Genomic DNA, 17,940 nt, shown 5'->3' with positions numbered 1-17,940 from the left:
AGAAGGGAGCCGGCGTCTGGGGAGACTGAGAGTGGGGAGCCAAGGAAAGAAATCGGGGGAAAGAAGAGGGCATAGAGACAGTTGGGCAGGTTAGGGGAGGGTGAAGAGAAGGGTGTAGCTGGGGCGGGAAGCAGGTCACGGAGCCTGGGGGAAAGGGCAGAAGGGACCCAGAGGGAAATATGGAAACAGGGTTGTGGAAGAGAGAGCAGGGTGAGAAGAGTGCAGAGAGGGAATTGTGTGTGTTCCAGAAAAGAAAGCAAGGAAAACTCGATCTTGCTGGCATTTGCTGATGCCCCCTTCTTGCCCTCTGGGGGTTTGTGTGTAATAAGTGCGTGGGCAGAGAGGCAGCGGTGGTGGTGACAGCCGGTGGTGACAGTGTCACGGGTGGTGACAGCTTTCTCACTGGGAGGCTCCTTGAAGACCAGGACACCGTTTAATTCCCCCATTTTACTGTTCACGGTGTCTAGCACAGTGTCTTACTCACACATAGTAGGAACTTAACAAATATTTCTTGAAGAAATAGTCAACGCAAAGAACCTCTGATGAGAGTAGATTCCTGATTGCTTCACTGGGCAGAATCACAACCGTCAAGCTCCCCTTTAAGTGCAGAGGAGACCCAAACACTCCTTCCTTCTCCTCCCCCTGCCCCAGTTAGGTTCCCTGAGTGGGACTCTGAGAGTCGGGTTGCACAGAAGCACACTTGGGGGCCAGTACTCCCCTAGACAGCCCTCCTGTAGATGACCAGTTTGCCTGATGATGTCGAAGGAGCTTGACCCCTCCATGCACCGGGCTTGCTCACAGTTCCTCCTCAATGCAGGGAGTATCTGTGACCTCAAACCTCCTGGATGGGGCAGCCCTTGCCCGCCATCTGGTGCTCACTTACCAGGGCTCACAGCTTTTGCGGGACACCCTGCCTCCTGTCACCCTTTCGTCACCCCAGAATGAGGCTGATGTCTCCACATCTGAAATCTGTCCCACCTGAATCCCAGCACCCCTTTTCCTAGGCTCTCTGGGCAGGCCAGCTTCTATTCTGGAAAGGGAAGTAATAGTAACACCTCTTAGAGGGCTCTTGGTGTTGGTTCATGTCCTAGGCATTGTTCAAGTGCTTTATATTGACTAACTTGTTTAACCCTCAGCACCACCCTATGATGTAGGCTCTATCATTATCTTCCAGTAAAGATGAGGAAACCAAGGCAGAGAGAGATTAAATGAATTGCCTAAGGTCGTGCATTAGAAAGAGATACAGCTAGCTGAGAGCGGAGGCGAGACAGTCCGGTTCCAAATCCACAGGTTTAACTCCCTTATCACATCTCCTAGGGAGAATGTGGGGAGTGGTTGAGCCTGACTTTTCTTCCTCTTGTGCCTTCGTCTGAGCCCTGGGTGAGACATAGCCTTCCTTCTACTGCTCAATCCTTCATTAGCCCCCTTCCACCCTTCCCTCCTGTGGCCTGAAGTCACATTCTGCCAGGTATGTATGTTTGAGAGAGAGAGAAAGTGTTTGTGTGTGTATAGACATGATTATACTTCATTGTATGAATGTCCAGGTCCTCCCTGTAGGGAGGTGGGTGATGGTAGAGGACTCTACCCATCTACTCTACTCTAAAGTGGGTGGGTTGTGGGAGATGGTAGAGGACCACCTGACCACCACTCTGGTCAGAATACGAGATGGCAGTGCCAGGGAGTCAAGAGTGCAAACACATCTGGAAAGTAACTTTCCACTCACCTCCCCACCCCCACTGCTCCTTCCCTGGCCTCCTAATCTGATCTTGGTATTTATGGAGATGCTGAACAGATCCGCCCTCTGAGGACAGAGCCTAGGAAGACCCCACGGCCCTGTTGATCTCATTACTCTGGGTCTTGTCAGCAGACCTGCCGCCCTGCTGCTCATTCAGGCTTGGGGCTAATCATATTAATTGAAATATTAAACATTCAGAAAAGCGAATTATGATGAACTCCCCTCACTCCTCCTCTCAGTCAGCAATTGAGGAGACAGCTGCAGGCAGCAAAATGTCTTCAATCCTTCGTTTAGTTTGTGGTCCCCAGATGGAAGGTTTCAATCTGAGAGGAGAGGCAGGGTTTAGGGGAGAAGAGGTGGGAGCTCTCTTTAGGCCCTAGTTGCTAGGTGACTTTGGGCACACCTCTGTTTTCCTTCCAGCCATGGGGGAGGGTATCCCTACGGGGTAAATGCTGGGGTGGGGGTGTGTGTGTGGGGAAATGACCAGAGGCCCATACTGGGGAACTGCTCTCCTGGAGGAAATGAGGCTTCCAGCTCCTAGTTCCTCCAAGGTACTTTCTCTTCCCACCACCCCCAAGCTCATCCTTTTTCTTGTGCTTTTGCGCTCAACATTAAGATGTCCTACATTAAAAGATTATTGACTTTATAAAGGGAGAGCACACTCCTGGTTTTAGATTCTTAGGAACTGAGAAGTGCTAAATAATTGGGATGCTTTTCAGAAAGGACAAAATGTAGTGATGGCATGTGTGGGCAGAGTGACTGGTCACCAAATACTTGCTGGCCTCACTAGTTGAAAACAAGAGTGAAGACTTCTGCAGCAGAATCTATAAGAATGCACAGAGAGCACCAGCTCAGGTTGGATGCATGAGACAAGTACTCAGGGCTGGCGCACTGGGAAGACCCAGAGGGATGGGATGAGGAGAGGGGCGGAAGGGGGGATCAAGATGGGGAACACGTGTGGATCCATGGCTGATTCATGTCAATGTATGGCAAAAACCACTACAATACTGTAAAGTGATTAGCTTCCAACTAATAAAAATACATGAAAAAAAAAAAAAGAATGTACAGAGAAAATTGATGCTATAACCTTCCTTCCCTCAAGTGAAGAGGTAAGACAGCCCAACACAATTTACAATAGTGAGAACTGACCCATCACTCGCGTGCATGCTCAGTCGTGTCTGACTCTGTGTGACTCCATGGCTTCTCTGTCCGTGGGATTCTCCAGGCAAGAATACTGGAGTGGGTTGCTGTTTCCTACTCCAGGAGATCCTCCTGACCCAGGGATCGAACTCAAGTCTTAAGCATCTCCTGCATTGGCAGGTGGATTCTCTACCACTGTGCCACCTGGGAAGCTGTTTGAAAAAATGAAAGTAGCTTCTCTCATTTCCACATATGTGTATTTGGGGTTTAGGCCATGGGATGTGGTCAGTCAAGAAAGGCTTGATTGATTCTCAAAGCACAAGAAGATCATAGCCTAGCAGAAGGAGGACATTAATCATTTTATGCATGAGGGTGGGGGGCGTGGAGGGAATTCTGCATGTATATGCCTATTATCTCTCTGTGTGTGTGTAGATTTTCCAGTCCAGGCCAGCACTGTTTACTATAATGCAAGCTATATACATATATGTATATGTATATATAAATAATTTAAAAATTTCTAGTAGCCACATTAAAGAAAGTAAAAATGAAAAGTCTTTTCATAATATATTTTCTTTAACTGATATATTCAAACTATTATTCAATGAGTATATGATATAGCCAAAATATTCAACATGTAATCAACATAAGGATTAATAATGAGATATTTTACATTTTTAAAATACAAAGTCGGACTTCCCTGGTGGTCCAGTGGTTGAGAGTCTGCCTGCCAATGCAGGGGACACAGGTTCAATTCCTGGTCAAGGAAGATTCCACATGCTGCAGGGCAACTGAGTCCTCAAGCCACAACTATGGAAACTCTCGCATCCTAGACCCCACGCTTTGCAACAAGAGAAACCACTGCAATGAGAAGCCTGAAGACAGCAAATAGTATCCCCCACCCTCAGCAACTAGAGAAAGCCCACGCACAGCAACAAAAATGCAGTGCAGCCAAAAATAAATAAACAAAAGTTTAAAAAAAAAATAGTCTTCAAATCCAGTAGGTATTTAGCACTTACAGCTCATCTAACACAGCAAATTTCAGCCACAGGTGTCTGGCTATGACCACAGTACAAATCTAGAGGTTTTACTACTAACTTCTCTGGGGAGTGGAGGGGTGGGCAGAGACAGGTCTTGGCCAGGAGAAGTATCACCTCTGATTAACCTCTGCTTCGGCCTAAAAGAATCACTTCCGACAGATGGCAGCTTATCTACCTCTCACTATAATTCACGCTCCTAAAAAAACAACCCAAATGATTACTAACCCAGATGGGGTTTCTGGGAAGAAGCTTTTAGGCCACTATTTAATCTACCTCTGGAGGTTTTCTCCTGGCTTGAGAACTGCCAACATTTTCACTTCTTTTCCTCAGTCTTTTTTTTTTTTTTTTTTTTTGTCCACACTGCAGCTTGTGATATCTTACTTCCCTGACTGGGGATTGAACCTGGCCCCAGCAGTAAAAGCACCAAGTCCTGACCACTGGACCACCAGGGATTCCCTCCTCAGTCTTTTCTGAGAAGCAGATGGCAGAGAGACCCCTCCCAGGCCATGGCCTTATATTGGGCAAGCTCTTTCCTTGCTCCTTGGGTGTATGTGCCACATGATACAGTTGTTCATAAATCTGAAAAGACTGCCTCCTTTTGTGCTCTCTTCCCTGCCTCTCAGGCAGTCTGCTGGGCATGATCTCTGCGGGTGTAGAAACTCAGCACTTGTGTGTATTGTCAGACAGCCTCCTGCCCTTTCTAGGTGCTATTTTCAGCTCTCTGACTTTTTGTCTCACTTTCTCTTCTTAATTAGCTAGTAGAAGAACACATCTTGAAGACCAACTGCCTTTCCCCTCCTGTGTATCATTGGGAGTGGGAGACATGACTTAGAATTTATAAGGAGCACAAGGAAGTCAGTCCAAGATGGGAAACTTCTGGCAGGATGTCCCCAGGTCCTGTGCAGCATTTTTAGCCCGAGAATGTTCCTTCCTTTGTAGAACTCAGTTCATTCCTTGCTATGGGGTGCTTTCATGTTTTGTTAAGAACCCAAGACTTCAGTGTCACGTGTCTACAGGACAGATGGAGGGGTTTGGCTTCTGGGCCAGTGGAAAGGGAAGAAGCCTAGATTCTCCATTACTACTACTAAAGCTTTAAATGAGAGGGTCAGGAACCAAATTCTGGGAGATTCTGCCTTGAGGAATCCTTTTTCCAGTTTCGTTCTTTTCTTTGTTCAGTTACTCACTTGTGTCCAACTCTTTGCGACCCCATAGACGGCAGCACGCCAGGCTTCCCGGTCCTTCACCATCTCCCAGAGCTTGCTCAAACTCATGTCCATTGAGTTGGTGATGCCATCCAACCATCTCATCCTCTGTCATGCCCTTCTCCTCTGCCTTCAATCTTTCCCAGCATCAGAGTCTTTCTCAATGAGTCAGTTCTTCCAATCAGGTGGCCAGAATATCAGAGCTTCAGCTTCAGCATCAGTCCTTCCAATGAATATTCGGGACCGATTTCTTTTACGAATGACTGGTTTGATCTCCTTGAAGTTCAAGGGACTCTGAAGAGTCTTCTCCAACACCACAGTTCAAAAGCATCAATTCTTTGGTGCTCAGCCTTCTTTATGGTCCAACTCTCACATCTATACATGACTACTGGAAAAACCATAGCTTTGACTAGATGGACCTTTGTCAGCAAAGTAATGTCTCTGCTTTTTAAGGTTTGTCATAGCTTTTCTTCCAAGGGACAAGTGTCTTTTAATTTCATGGCTGCAGTCACCATCTGCAGTGATTTTGGAACTCAAGGAAATAAAGTCTGTCACTGTTTCCATTGTTTCCCCATCTATTTGCCGTGAAGTGTTGGGACTGGATGCCATGATCTTAGTTTTTTGAATGTTGAATTTTAAGCCAGCTTTTTCACTCTTCTCTTTCACCTTCATCAAGAGTCTTTAGTTCTTCTTTGCTTTCTGCCATAAGGGTGGTGTCATCTGCATATCTGAGGTTATTGATATTTCTCCCGTCAATCTTGATTCCAGCTTGTGCTTCATCCAGTCCAGCATTTCTCATGATGTACTCTGCATATAAGCAGGGTGACAATATACAGCCTTGAGGTACTCCTTTCCCAATTTGGAACCCATCCGTTGTTCCATGTCCGGTTCTAACTGTTGCTTCTTGACCTGCATACAAGTTTCACAGGAGGCAGGTAAGGTGGTCTGGTGTCCCCATCTCTTTAAGAATTTTCCACAGTTGTCTTTCCAGTTTTGCTCTCAAGCTAAAGAAAAAACGATTTGAGGTTGAGTGGGGTCAAGAAGAAGGGCTCACTTTCACACAGAGCCAAGCTGGAAATCCAGTCTCCAAATCTGGGGAAGGGGGTCCTTTAGAGTACCTCCGGACCTTACTCCCTGACTTCAGATTGGCCCCCTCATTGCTTCTCTCAGCCCCGCCCCCTGCTGGAGAGGGCCGGGCTTGAGGGCGGGGCCAGGCTGGGGGCGGGTCCTCACAGGCTGTGCCGCCCGTCGCCTTGACGACCGCGACAAGATGGCGAACCTGCCGGGCGCGATTAAGGGGCTGTACCCCGAAACACTGAGCCCAGAGCAGCTGGAGAAGCTGCGCGGCTTCAAGGTGAGTGCGGTCCCAACTCCCGCCTCCATCGGAGTGCAGCTCCTCCCCGGGTGAGGGCCGGGCCCCGGAGAGAAGGGACTCGGGAGCCTGTGCCCAGATAAAGGGGCGGAAGGCTGGGGGATGGGGACACCTCCGGAGGACCCCTGGCTTCTGGGTCCTTGAACAGATCCCGACAGGCGCTTGAAAGTGCAAAAAGAACTACAATAGGAATGGACCAGAGACATGGACCGAAGTGACTGCCGCATACTTTAACTTAGATACAAACAAGAACTTCCCAACGGTAGAGACCCGACTTTAGTTAAGGCGCCTAAGCCTGAGCCTGAGACAGCAGCACTGGAGATGTTAATAATCTGTAAGAAGAGAGATGGCTTAACTTTTCAAACATCCTGGGAAGAGACCCGGGTTCAGGGAGCCCCTTGTTTCCCCAAGCCCTCTGCACCTCCACCTGGAACCCTGAAATCTTTCTCTTCATGGAGGGTGACCTTTTGCTCTTGCCCCCCAGATTCAAACTCGGATTACCAATGAGAAGTACCTTAGGACCCACAGAGAAGTGGCGTTGCTCCTAAGTGGTTTCTTCAGGTAGGTGGTTTTCCAGACTGGCCTTGAGTAAGTAGTGGAAATTTTTACCAAATCTCGCTGGGGATAGATGAGTGTGAGTCACCTCCTCTTTGTTTAAACACTGCTTGTTGCTTCCTTTAGGGTCTGAAGATTAGAAAATATCCTAAGATCGAATGTTTCCTAATGCTGGGGCCTGTGACACCCAGGATTTTCTTGTTATTTCTAGAGGCTTCCTTCAGTTATCTCAAAAATATTAATATGCATTCATTTTAGCTGTGAGGATAAATATATACCTTCTGACACTTGGAAGAAGGAATTTGGCATTGAGAAACTCAGCAGACAGCTACTGGGTGTAGAACACTATTCTCCACAGTGGTATTTAACAAGATCATTAGAACTTAAAAAAAAAAAATTACAGATGTCTGGCCTTTCAGATGTACCAGAGAACATTGTTGTAGAAAGACTCCAAGGGTTGGAAGCCACTCCCCTGTAAGTCCTGGGGAAAAGAAAACCATTTTCCACTATATCTTGGAGACCTTTTCCCTTCCCCCACACTGCTTTTCAGCGTGGCATTTGCTTGAATGAAAAAATTTCCTAATGGGATGAAAAGCAAGGAACTGAGGGGGAAAAAAATCATGGCGCATCAATGGATGGAAACAATAGAGCTATCTCAGAAATACTGTTTGGCTACAGACAAATAGACAAGATTTAAATAATAATGGCTTCCATATCCAGGCACTGTGTTGGTTTCCTGCATTAGCACTTATCACACTGTATTGTAATTGCATTGTCCATTTTTTGTCTCTCTCCCTGGACCAAAGCTCTAAGCTGGTGGAGCCATGCTTTTGTCCCCAGGGCCCACACAGTGTATGGCAAATTGGTACATTTGTGCTGATTCTCCCAGCAGCTCTACAAAGATAGTTTATTATCAGTTCCATTTTACACATGAAGTACTTTCCCCAGGTGCTGAACCAGGATCCAAACCCCTGGTTTTTCCACTGTGTTTTACTATAAGCACACAGGAGCTGGGAGCCAGAAGTAGTGCTCTCCTTTGTCTTTTAAAGATTTTTTTTTTTTTGCTCATACTGGAGTGCATGCAGGATCTTAAGTTCCCTGACTAGGGATTGAACTCAAACTTGAGCCCCCTGCTGCAGAAGTGTGGTAACCATTGGACCATCAGGGAAGTCCCTGTCTTTTTAAAAGTAGGCCTAGAAGGGTGTCTTTCTTCATGCTTCATTGTTCTTCATATTTTAGCCATTTCTCCAAATGGCAGTGCAGTCTCAGAGGGCAGAGAGGGGAAGGGGAACGGGAAGATGGAAACCTATCTGTGAAGTTTGGTTTTATTTGGGTTAGGGGTAAGGCTTGGCCAAAAGATCGATTAGGGGTCCTCTGACAGTGTCAGCCCTGGGGATCGGGCCATCACTTTCTGTACCTTTTCTTCTAAAGGGAGGTAAAGGAAGACATCTATCCTGTCCTGGGGAGCTCACAATGGAGATTGGGAATAAATGGTAAAACCTGAAATATCTCACTATTTGCAATGTTCACAGACAAAAGGATTAAAAGCAGTGGGGGTGGTGAATGAAGAGGGCATTGTTTTAGTCACATGGCAGGAATGGTCCTGCTTCTCTGCCCAGGAACAGTTTCCAGGAGTAGCCTGGTGGCTGCAGGGACAACCCCAGGCAATTTTTCCCTCTCCTTCCTTATCATCCCCATCTTGGGCCAGGTAGGCCACGAGGCCTCTCCTTTTGCTGTCCCTCAAGCTCCTCTCATGAAATCCTCCTGGCCCTTTTTAGGCCTTTCTCTTTCTGGGATGGAGGTGGGAGGAACAGACAAGTGTTTGAAGTTTGAGGGTTTGTTTTCGGGCTTACGTGTGTGTGTGTGATTGTTATTTCCTTTGGATGGTACCAGAATGAACCAGAATCAACCTGTCATCGTCACTGGATGATTTTGATGGTCCTTCCTATGAGAAAAGAGGAAGGGAGAAGAGGGGACAGAGTCCAGGGCAGCATGCCTGTCCTCACCTGTCTGCAGGTCTCTGCTGTAGACTCACTGCAAGCCGTGAGAAGCCCCACAGTGTTTTTGTTGGGAAACTGGCTCCCCACTTGGCTCTTCCAGATCCTAATGATTTATGGCCATTCAGCCACAGTTTTCTGGTCTGTACTTATATATACAGTGTACGGAACTCTTCATACCTTGAATTTGGGAACTGAAAAATGGAAGGAGTAGGGATCTAACCTATTTTTAGGCACCCAGAGATCTCAGGTTTTAGGCTGGAGATAGGAAACAAAGTGTGCCATTGTAGGAAGGCTTTAGTAGGTGTTTCTGTAAACAGCCAGGCAGATGAATCTTCCCAAACCATAGCACCAATCATATCATTCCTTGGCTGGAAAAAAATCTGCAGTGGATCCACAATACCACCTTAAAAAATTCAATTGAAATATAAAATACAAAAGAAAGTGGCATGAACTTTCACAAACTGAGAATACACATGGTACTAGTGTCCAGATTAAGAACTAGAATCTGACCAGCACCTCAGACCCTTTGTGGCCCTTTCCAGTCACTTCCTCCAAAAAGTTAGTATCCTGACTTCTTTGTGTGTGTGTGTGTGTGTGTCCTGACTTCTAATTGCTCAGATTTGTATTGCCTTTCTGTATCCTTTGAAAGTGTAATGAAAGTTGCTCAGTCATGTCTGATTCTTTGTGACCCCATGGACTATACAAGGATTCTCCAGGCCAGAATACTGGAGTGGGTAGCCTTTCCCTTCTCCAGGGGATCTTCCTGACCCAGGAATTGAACTGGGGTCTCCTGCATTGCAGGTGGATTTTTTACCAACTGAGATATGAGGGAAAGCCCTCTGTGTCCTTTGTATAAATGGAATTCCACAGTATGTGCTCTTTTGTGCCTGGTTCTTTTGCTCAGCAATATCTTGTAGCCCCTCCATTCTCCTTACTTTATAATATTCCACAGTGGCACTTTACCACACTTTATTTATTCATTCCCATCATCTCTTTTGGGCTTCCCTGGTGGCTCAGATGGTAAAGAATCTGCCTGCAATACAGGAGACCCAGGTTCAATTCCTGGATCAGGAAAATCCCCTGGAGAAGGAAATGGCAACCCACTCCAGTATTCTTGCCTGGAGAATCTCCATGGGCAGAGGAGCCTGGCAGGCTATGGTCCACGGGGTCGTAAAGAGTTGGACACCACTGAGTGACAAACAACATCATCTCTTGAACTGAGTAGGAATGTCTCTCCCTGGTCTTTAAGGCCGTCCACACCAGACCCTCCTTCACTTTCCTCTATTTCCTGCATGTGCCCCCGCTCTAGCAAGACTGGACCCCTCTGGTTGTTTCACTGAGTGCTCTTCTAGACACTGGGGAAACAAAAGTGGAGATGACCCGGTTCCTACCCTGGAGGAGTTCACTGTCAATAGACTGTGAGCTGTTCCCTTTACTTTCCGGATCTTTGCTCCTGTTGCTTCCTTGTCCTGGAAGGCTCTTATCCCTCAGCCCTTGTCCTGTGTGTAACTCAAGGATTCTCAAACGCCAGATGCTGTGTGAAGACTTGGGGGGTCTTGTTTGAAGAGGCGGCCCTCTCTTCTCTGATCTGTCAGCACGCTATTCCAAACCCTCCTGTAGCACTACCTGAAGGTTAGTTGGTATTTTGGGAGCTTCCCTGTTTCCTTGTGCTTGACTGTCTTTTCTTTGAGGTGGGGCTGTATTTATCTTTTTAAAATCAATCCCTCTTATCTTATATAGTGACTTACACCTAATTTGTGCTCAGCAGTTCTCAAGTTGAAGGAGGAGAAGGGAAGCAAAATTGTTGAAACTTGGAAGGCAGGGGCCTCCTGGGCAGGCGGGGCAGCTGTGGCCACGAGGCTATGTTGCAGAACCCTGGCCTTGGAGCCACACGACCTGGGGCTCCTCTCCTTTATTTACTCGCTTTATGAACTTGGGCAAATGGTCAACCTTTTGAAAGCTTGGTTTCTTCCTGTGTAAAATGGGGCACATCATTGCTGTTTCACAGGGTTGGAGAGTGAGGTAATATTTGTGGACCTGCTTTATGAGCCATAAAACTCCGTGGGATGTGAGGCAGTTTCAGCTTCCCAGTGGACCGGCACTGCGGGTGTCGTCACAGTGTCCACGGGCCTGCCGGGCCAACAACTGTCTCATGTCTGTCTTCTCAGCTTTGTTTCCTGTGCTCTCTCTCCCCACCTGTGGCAATTTCTGGTTGCTCTTCCTGGGAAGATTGTGGGTGGCACACCTGTCCCCCAACACGTGAGACCCTCAGGGACGAGGCAGCGAGCTCTTCAGCCCTGGCCTGGCCTCGGTTTTGTGAAATGACTGTCGAGTGAATGACAAGCTTCACTTGGCTACAGCACTCGCTGTTTCTCGAGCTGAGCATTCCCTAGGCTCCTTGCTTCTGGCCCCAGATCCTGACTTGAAGGAGAATCACACCGGAAAGGGTCCTTGGGGAGGCCTCTGGCTCTCTGCCCGCGAGGACAGGTGTGTCTCAGGTCATCAGCCGACAGACAGCTCGGGACCTCCGCCCTGTACCCCTTGTTGTTTTCCAGAGAAATGTTTTTGAAAAGACCAGACGACATTCCGGAATTTGCCGCAGGTGAGTAAGGCAGCATCCGTTTTGGGTGAGTGATCAACCCGCACCAGGAGTGTTCCTGTGAATTGTGACTTGGACAAGGCAGAGCCTGGGATACCACTTCACCTGATGTCTCCCAAGGGAGCTTTTTTCAAAACTCTCTTTCCTGCATGTCATTTCCTCAGAATGAGGACAGATAAGAAATGAGGCAGAACTTCCTCGTGGTAAAGATGGTTAAGAATGTTGAGATTCCCAAAGGGACAGACAGGCAGCTCTTTTCCCGGGAATCTTTTTTTTTTCTCTCCTGGGAATCTTAAAGCAGGAGTCTCAGCCCAGGCTGTGCATTAAAGTCACCTGGGGAGATTTTAAAAAATACGGATGCCTGCCCCGCCCCGCCCCCCCGCCCAGGGTTTTATTTAATTAGTCTGGGGTGGGGCCTGGCATCCACGGTTTTAAAGGCTCCCCAGGTGATTCTAATGGGCTCCGCTGCCCTGAGAGGGCTTGAGGTCAATGGTATTTAAAGGGAAGGGGCTAGGTCGACTGATTTCTCGGGTCCTTTTAGCCCTGGGAATCGGTTACAGCCTCACAAGATTCCTGATTGAATCTAAGTACGTCTTTGCTGCCACAGCAGATGCTACCTCTGATTCACATTATGCCGGGTGTATAAAAATCCTCTGTCGTCATCCTGCGAGAGCCTGGCCCTCCTTGGAGAGGATATTCTCAGAGAGGGCGTGATGTCTCAGACAGGAGCCGACAGGCCGAGTAGAGACAAGAATAACACTTGGTATTTATTTGGGCCCCAAGATGGGCCTGGAGCAGAAAGCCAGAGACTCATCAACCCTCTAACGGCTTCCTGTGCGTCAGCAAGCTGAGAAGCCAGTGGTAGGGTGGTGTGGTGGGGACCGGGGCCACCCCGTGTCCCCCTTCCTGGGAACTCTGGAGCTGGAGGCTCAGAAGTGCTGGGGGTCGGGGCAGTGCAGATGGTGACCCTGGAATTTGCTGTGACATCTCATATTACATCGTAAAACCGAACCGCAGGAACAGTCCTGCCAAGACAGAGCTGTCCTAACTTTTTAGCAGAGTGAGCTGTCTCTCCCCTCATCTCTTCCCCTTGGGTTTAGATGATTTCTTCTTTTTGATTCTCATCCCAGACTATTTCACGGATCCAAGACTTCCCAACAAGATTCACATGCAGCTAATTAAGGAGAAGAAAGCGGCTTAATTAGCAAAATCACGATGCTCAGCTGTTGAGAGAGACCAGAAAGAATCCAGCCTCTGGTGGGTGTTAACCTCACTTACAGACAGAGGCTTCTTCACTCCTGTGAAAATAAGCACTGGCTCCTCGGCCCGGGGTGTGAAAGAAACCAGTCTGCAGAGAAGTTTCTGCAAGTGTTGAGTTTTCCTGACACTACCTTGGGGAATTAGGGGCTGTGAAGAGAGGCCTAGGGTTTGTCTGGCATATCTGTGGCAGAGACATCCGTCTTCTTAATCTAGTGACGTGGTTGAGGAGAGTGGAAGTTGGAGTAGTTCTGGAGAAAGAGGGAGGCAGCGAAGCGGGGGTGGGATCTGTTACCACAGGCTTCCTGTGAGCTCCTGTAGTGGCCTTTTCCTTGTGTCCTTGGTGGTGGGAGTGGAAGGGCTTCCCCACTGCTTCTGGAAGGGGTGGAGGCCGCCTCCCTCACAGCATTTGGATTGGGCATCCTCCCATCCCCATCGTCAAGCCAGACTACCCTATGAGGGCCAGCACACATTTTCCAGGCAGGCTTTCTGAAATGATTTGGAAGGTTGGGATTTTTAAATGTGAGGTGGGAAGAAGCCACACTCCTGATTTAGCAGCACCATTTCTTTTTTTGCAGGGTCATCTGAAAGCCAGAGAGCTCTGTTGCCCTCAGTGTGGGTTTCCAGGCTGCCCTGGGCTGCGCCTGCTGTTGCAAAGGCTTTTAAAGATACTCATTAAAAGCAGACCTTCCTGTGCTCTCTGCTTTATTTCAATCAGGAGGAGGAAGACATCCTTCATGGGAGGCTGCTCTACCCCTCCTCTGACCCGGGAGGTAGCAGGGCCTATTTCTGTGCCCATGCCCAGCCAGTGGGCTGGTTCATGTGCCTTAGCCCCGTCTACTCCCTGCCCCTCCACGCTCTCCCTCCCAGAGCCAAGACCGGGCAAAAGAACAGCGGTGAGCATCTGGAGAGGACCATAGCTGGCCATGGTGGTACTCAGACAAGCAGAGTCCGTGCTTCCGAGGTGGCTTTTGTTTTTTTTTTTTCCGAGGTGGCTTTTGTTTTTTATCTCACTTCCGGGGTTACTGTACAGAGTACAGGTGATGATTAACTTTTATTTCCATAGAAGCAATAATAAGAGGAATTGGGTTGGAAGAACAGCAGGAGTGAATGAGATTAGACATAGAAAACCCACTCAGGCTCATGAATAAGAGTGAGGGGCTCAGAGGTGGTGGACTTTGTTTTGGGGGATTTTTAGGAACAAGCTGCCCAGCCATTTCGTTTTCAGCGTTAGAGGCAGGAGAGTGGGCCAGCTGGCCTTGTGGAGTCCTTTCTAGGCCTAGAAGTTTTGCATGGATGTGTCTCTGTCTCTGGCCTCCACGACGTACTAACTCCACTGTAGGAAGGACCTCTCACTTGCGTATCACTTGTCAGCTTCACCATGGTTACAGAAACACCAAATATTAATAATACAGACTGAAGCAGGGGCTGTATTTATATTTGCCTTGTCTCTGCTGTCTTGTCCCCAGCTACTGTCACCTGAAGTAGTAGAAAAGGCAACCAGATGGGGGCGGTTAGAGAATTGTTGGTCTTCCCTGGTAGCTTAGACGGTAAAGAATCTGCCTGCAAGGCCAGAAACCTGGATTTGATGCCTGGTTGGGAATATCCCCTGGAGAAGGGATTGGCTACCCACTCCAGTATTCTTGTGTGGAGAATTCCGTGGAGGAGCCTGGCCTACAGACCACGGGGTCACAAAGAGTTGGACATGACTGAGTGACTAACACAGAACTATTAAAACTGCAGATAATAAGCTATGCGATAGGAACCTGAGGAGTTATTTTAAGTGCTTTCAGAATCACAGTTCAGCAGCCATGGATCTGATAATGAGCTATCCTTGTTTAGAAAATCCAAACGAAGCTATCAGCCAAACACACATCCACTAAGGACCCCTGATGTGAAGTGTTAGATCAGACATTCTCGGCGCCTTCTGTGGGAGAAGAGACCTGCAGCAATGTGAAGAGAGAGCAGAGTGTTTCTCAGGGTGCTCGAATGCGTGATTTAATACTGTGACTGTACAACGGCCCGTGATTGGGGAGTTTCCTGGTAAAAAGAAGAAATGCATTCCACTGAAAATACATTTGAAAGCCTTTCTGAGTAAAGAATGTACTTAACACAGGTCTTAGTGTGAGAGAGAGACCGTGTGCTACGTCCTGGGGATAAGGTGGCGATCGTCCCTCCCTGTAACGGTTCAGGGTCTGGGAGACTGGCTGCTTTACTCCCCAAACCTCAGCTGTCTACCTGTCTCACCTTTTAGATCGAAAACTCCACCAGGGCAGGGACCACACCTAAAAGGCAATCTTGTTCACTGTTGAGTTTCTGACTTCCTATCAGTGTCTGAATACAGCAAGTGCTCAGTGTGTGTTTGTGGAGAGAATGCTTGTATAATTGAGTGACCAGTCCCATCATGTACCTATGATGGTAGCAGGGGCGTGATGCCCGAGGTGGCAGAAGAAAGAACACCTGGTCTGCCTGTGGAGTGAGGGAGGCCTCACGGAAGCTGGCATGTGATGGGTAAGAAGGGGTTTGCCCGCAGACATGAGGGAAGACGCCTGGGGCAGTCAGGGTATCTTGGTGCTTCTGTTCTGCTCAGCAGGGTGCTGGTGGCCTGCTGATGCTCATCACCCCTTTCTTCCTTGCTTCCAAAGCAGAAGAGGGCACAAGAGGAGGGGAGGGGAGCAGCTTTGGCTCAGTCCCAAAGCAATGTCTTCTGGCCCCTTCCTCTCTGACTCATTCTCCACACATCGCAGCTAGAATGATCTTTTAAGAAACTTAAATAAGTGTTAACTTTCCTGCCTAAAACCCTTTGGTGGTTCTCCATGCAGTTAAAATCCAGATGCCTTTCCCAGGACTACAAAGCCTCACAAATCCCTCCACCTTCTAAGACATCCCCCTCTGCTCTCTTCCTCCCGCCTCACTGGGCTCCAGCCACATCAATCATTCCTCTCCTCCTCAAACTTGCCTAGGTTGTTCCCACTGTAAGGCCTTTGAACTCTGCCTGGATTTCTCTTCCCCAGAACCTCATAGAGCTAGTGGTCCAAGCTGGGGTGCTTTGTGCTGGAGGGAAGAGTCTGCTAAACAGACCGGCCATGCTTTTCTCACGGAGGGCAGCTGCCAGAGCTGGTTCAGGGGCTGCCTCTCTGCGGCTCCCACCTTTCTCCCCACGGTCACAGGAAAAGCAGGAGGACCTGGAAGGGACTTGCCAGTGGTGCTTGCCTGTCTTTTCAGAAAAGCAGAAGCTTCCTCAGGACACCCCCTTCACCGCCCACCACCCTCGCCCCGCCCCGCCACCTTTTATCACCATCTTGGCCAGAACTGTGTACGTGGCTCCCTCTTGAATGGTGGCTGGGAAACTGAGGGCTTAGCTAGTGAACAGTGCCCTCCGTAGCTTCTTGTCACTTCCTCAGAGAGTCTTTTCCTGGGGATCCAACTGAAGTAGCCTCCCCCAGACATTTAAAAATCTTTAATTAAAGTACCGCATCACTGTTTGTTTTCTTTTCAGCACCTACCACTGTCTGATACGATCTTGTCGGCTCGTTTTCTTGCTGCTGTTTGTGGCCCAGGAACGTGAGCCCCAGGGGAGCAGGCCTTGTCTGTCGTGCTCATCACTCCAAGGCCAGCACCCGCAGCACTTGCTTGGATGGGTGGGTGGTGGTTATAAGCCTGACTGTAGGTACCATGAAGGCTTGATTAAGGCAGTGGCATGAAAAGAAATGAATCCTAGTTGTCTTTAGGGGGAGGGATTGCCTGGGCTTGTGATTTGAATGGGGTGGAGTTATAAGGGGGGGTGGTAGATTCTAGACTGACTTCCAGGTTTCTTGTGTGGACAAGGAGAGGGGTGAGAGGATCGTTTACCTATGCAGAAGGGTTGCATAAGGGGCAGAGGAAATGGTGAGATGGATTTACTCTTTGGCTGTGCTGCGTAGCTTGTGGGATCTCAGTCCCCTTGCTAGGGATTGAACCCGGGCCATGGCAGAGAAAGCACTGAATCCTAACCATTAGACCACCAGGGAACTCCCCAGGAGATGAATTAAGACCAAAAGGTTTCCACCGATGTGTAACTGGGTCATGGGTAATACTGATTCAGTGGGGTTGACAGGAGTTTGACTGCAGTGGACGTAGTAGCGATTGTGAACTGAGGATGTGGAAGTGGATGCATGCTCCCTATGGACATGACCTTCTCGGACCATGGCTGGGAGGAGGATGGAGGAAGGGCAGTAGGTGGAGAGGCAGCGTCAAGGGTGGGCTTTTGTAATGGGAGATGCTGAGCATCCAGGGATCTGACGGCTTCCATTGCTGCAGGTCTGTTTTAGGCTAAAAAATGTTCGGAGCATCTCGGAAACGGCAGATGGGCCCTGACATTCAGAAGTAATGGGGACTAATGGGCAGGCCTGACTGCCATCATGCGACCCAGAGCGACCTCCGTGTGAGTTTTCTCATCCTCATAATTGGAGCAGAAGCTCTCATGGGCTTGCTCTCCTCACCGGGTGGAGGGCGGGGCTGGGCCGTTAAGTTCGGGCTCTCGTCTCACTGAATGGGCCTCTGCTGCCCTCTCCTGGGCGAGACGCCACTCGGAGAATGCCCGCTCCAGGCCCAAGTAGTGAGCAAGAGGAAGAGGAACAGGGCTCAGAGTTGGGAGTATGTTCACACATTCCCAGATCCCTATATTAGAAAGTTTATTAGAAGTTGTGAAATCAGGGCCTTATCTCCAGCAGAGCTGCTTCTTTGATGTCTCCTTAGAAGTGTCAGAACGAAAGGTTGCAAGGTTGATTATTCATTCATTTATTTGTTCACTTATTCACTATCCAACAAATACTAGGGTACATTATATAATCAGCATGCAAAGTTTTGGAAATAAGATACACTCTTTCCCTCAAGGAACCCATAGTCTAGAGAGTACCCTTGGATTTGTGGATAATTATAATCAGTTTCAAAAGTGAAATGATCAAAGGGCAAGCCGTTGCAAGAGCACGGGAGGGGTACCTTGGCCAGAAAACATTTCACAGCATGTGGAGCTGAATGCTAACAGATGATCAAGTATCACCA

The 17,940-nt window shown here is 48.5% G+C and overlaps 1 protein-coding gene across 1 annotated transcript; it reads left to right on the top strand.

Annotated features, from left to right (window-relative positions):
- Positions 1-6,377: 6,377 nt before the first annotated feature.
- On the top strand, positions 6,378-15,436 carry RIIAD1 (regulatory subunit of type II PKA R-subunit domain containing 1). The gene is made up of 5 exons (XM_061119900.1): positions 6,378-6,468; positions 6,971-7,047; positions 11,597-11,643; positions 12,771-12,897; positions 13,476-15,436. The coding sequence occupies exons 1-4, from the start codon at positions 6,385-6,387 to the stop codon at positions 12,839-12,841; spliced, it is 279 nt and encodes a 92-aa protein (XP_060975883.1). The 5' UTR covers positions 6,378-6,384; the 3' UTR covers positions 12,842-12,897; positions 13,476-15,436.
- Positions 15,437-17,940: the final 2,504 nt, after the last annotated feature.

This window comes from Dama dama, chromosome 20 (assembly GCF_033118175.1).
Source record: "Dama dama isolate Ldn47 chromosome 20, ASM3311817v1, whole genome shotgun sequence".
Taxonomy (NCBI): Eukaryota; Metazoa; Chordata; class Mammalia; order Artiodactyla; family Cervidae; genus Dama; species Dama dama.
Note: the sequence above shows the minus strand (reverse complement) of the source record. Positions and strands in the feature narration are given on the sequence as shown.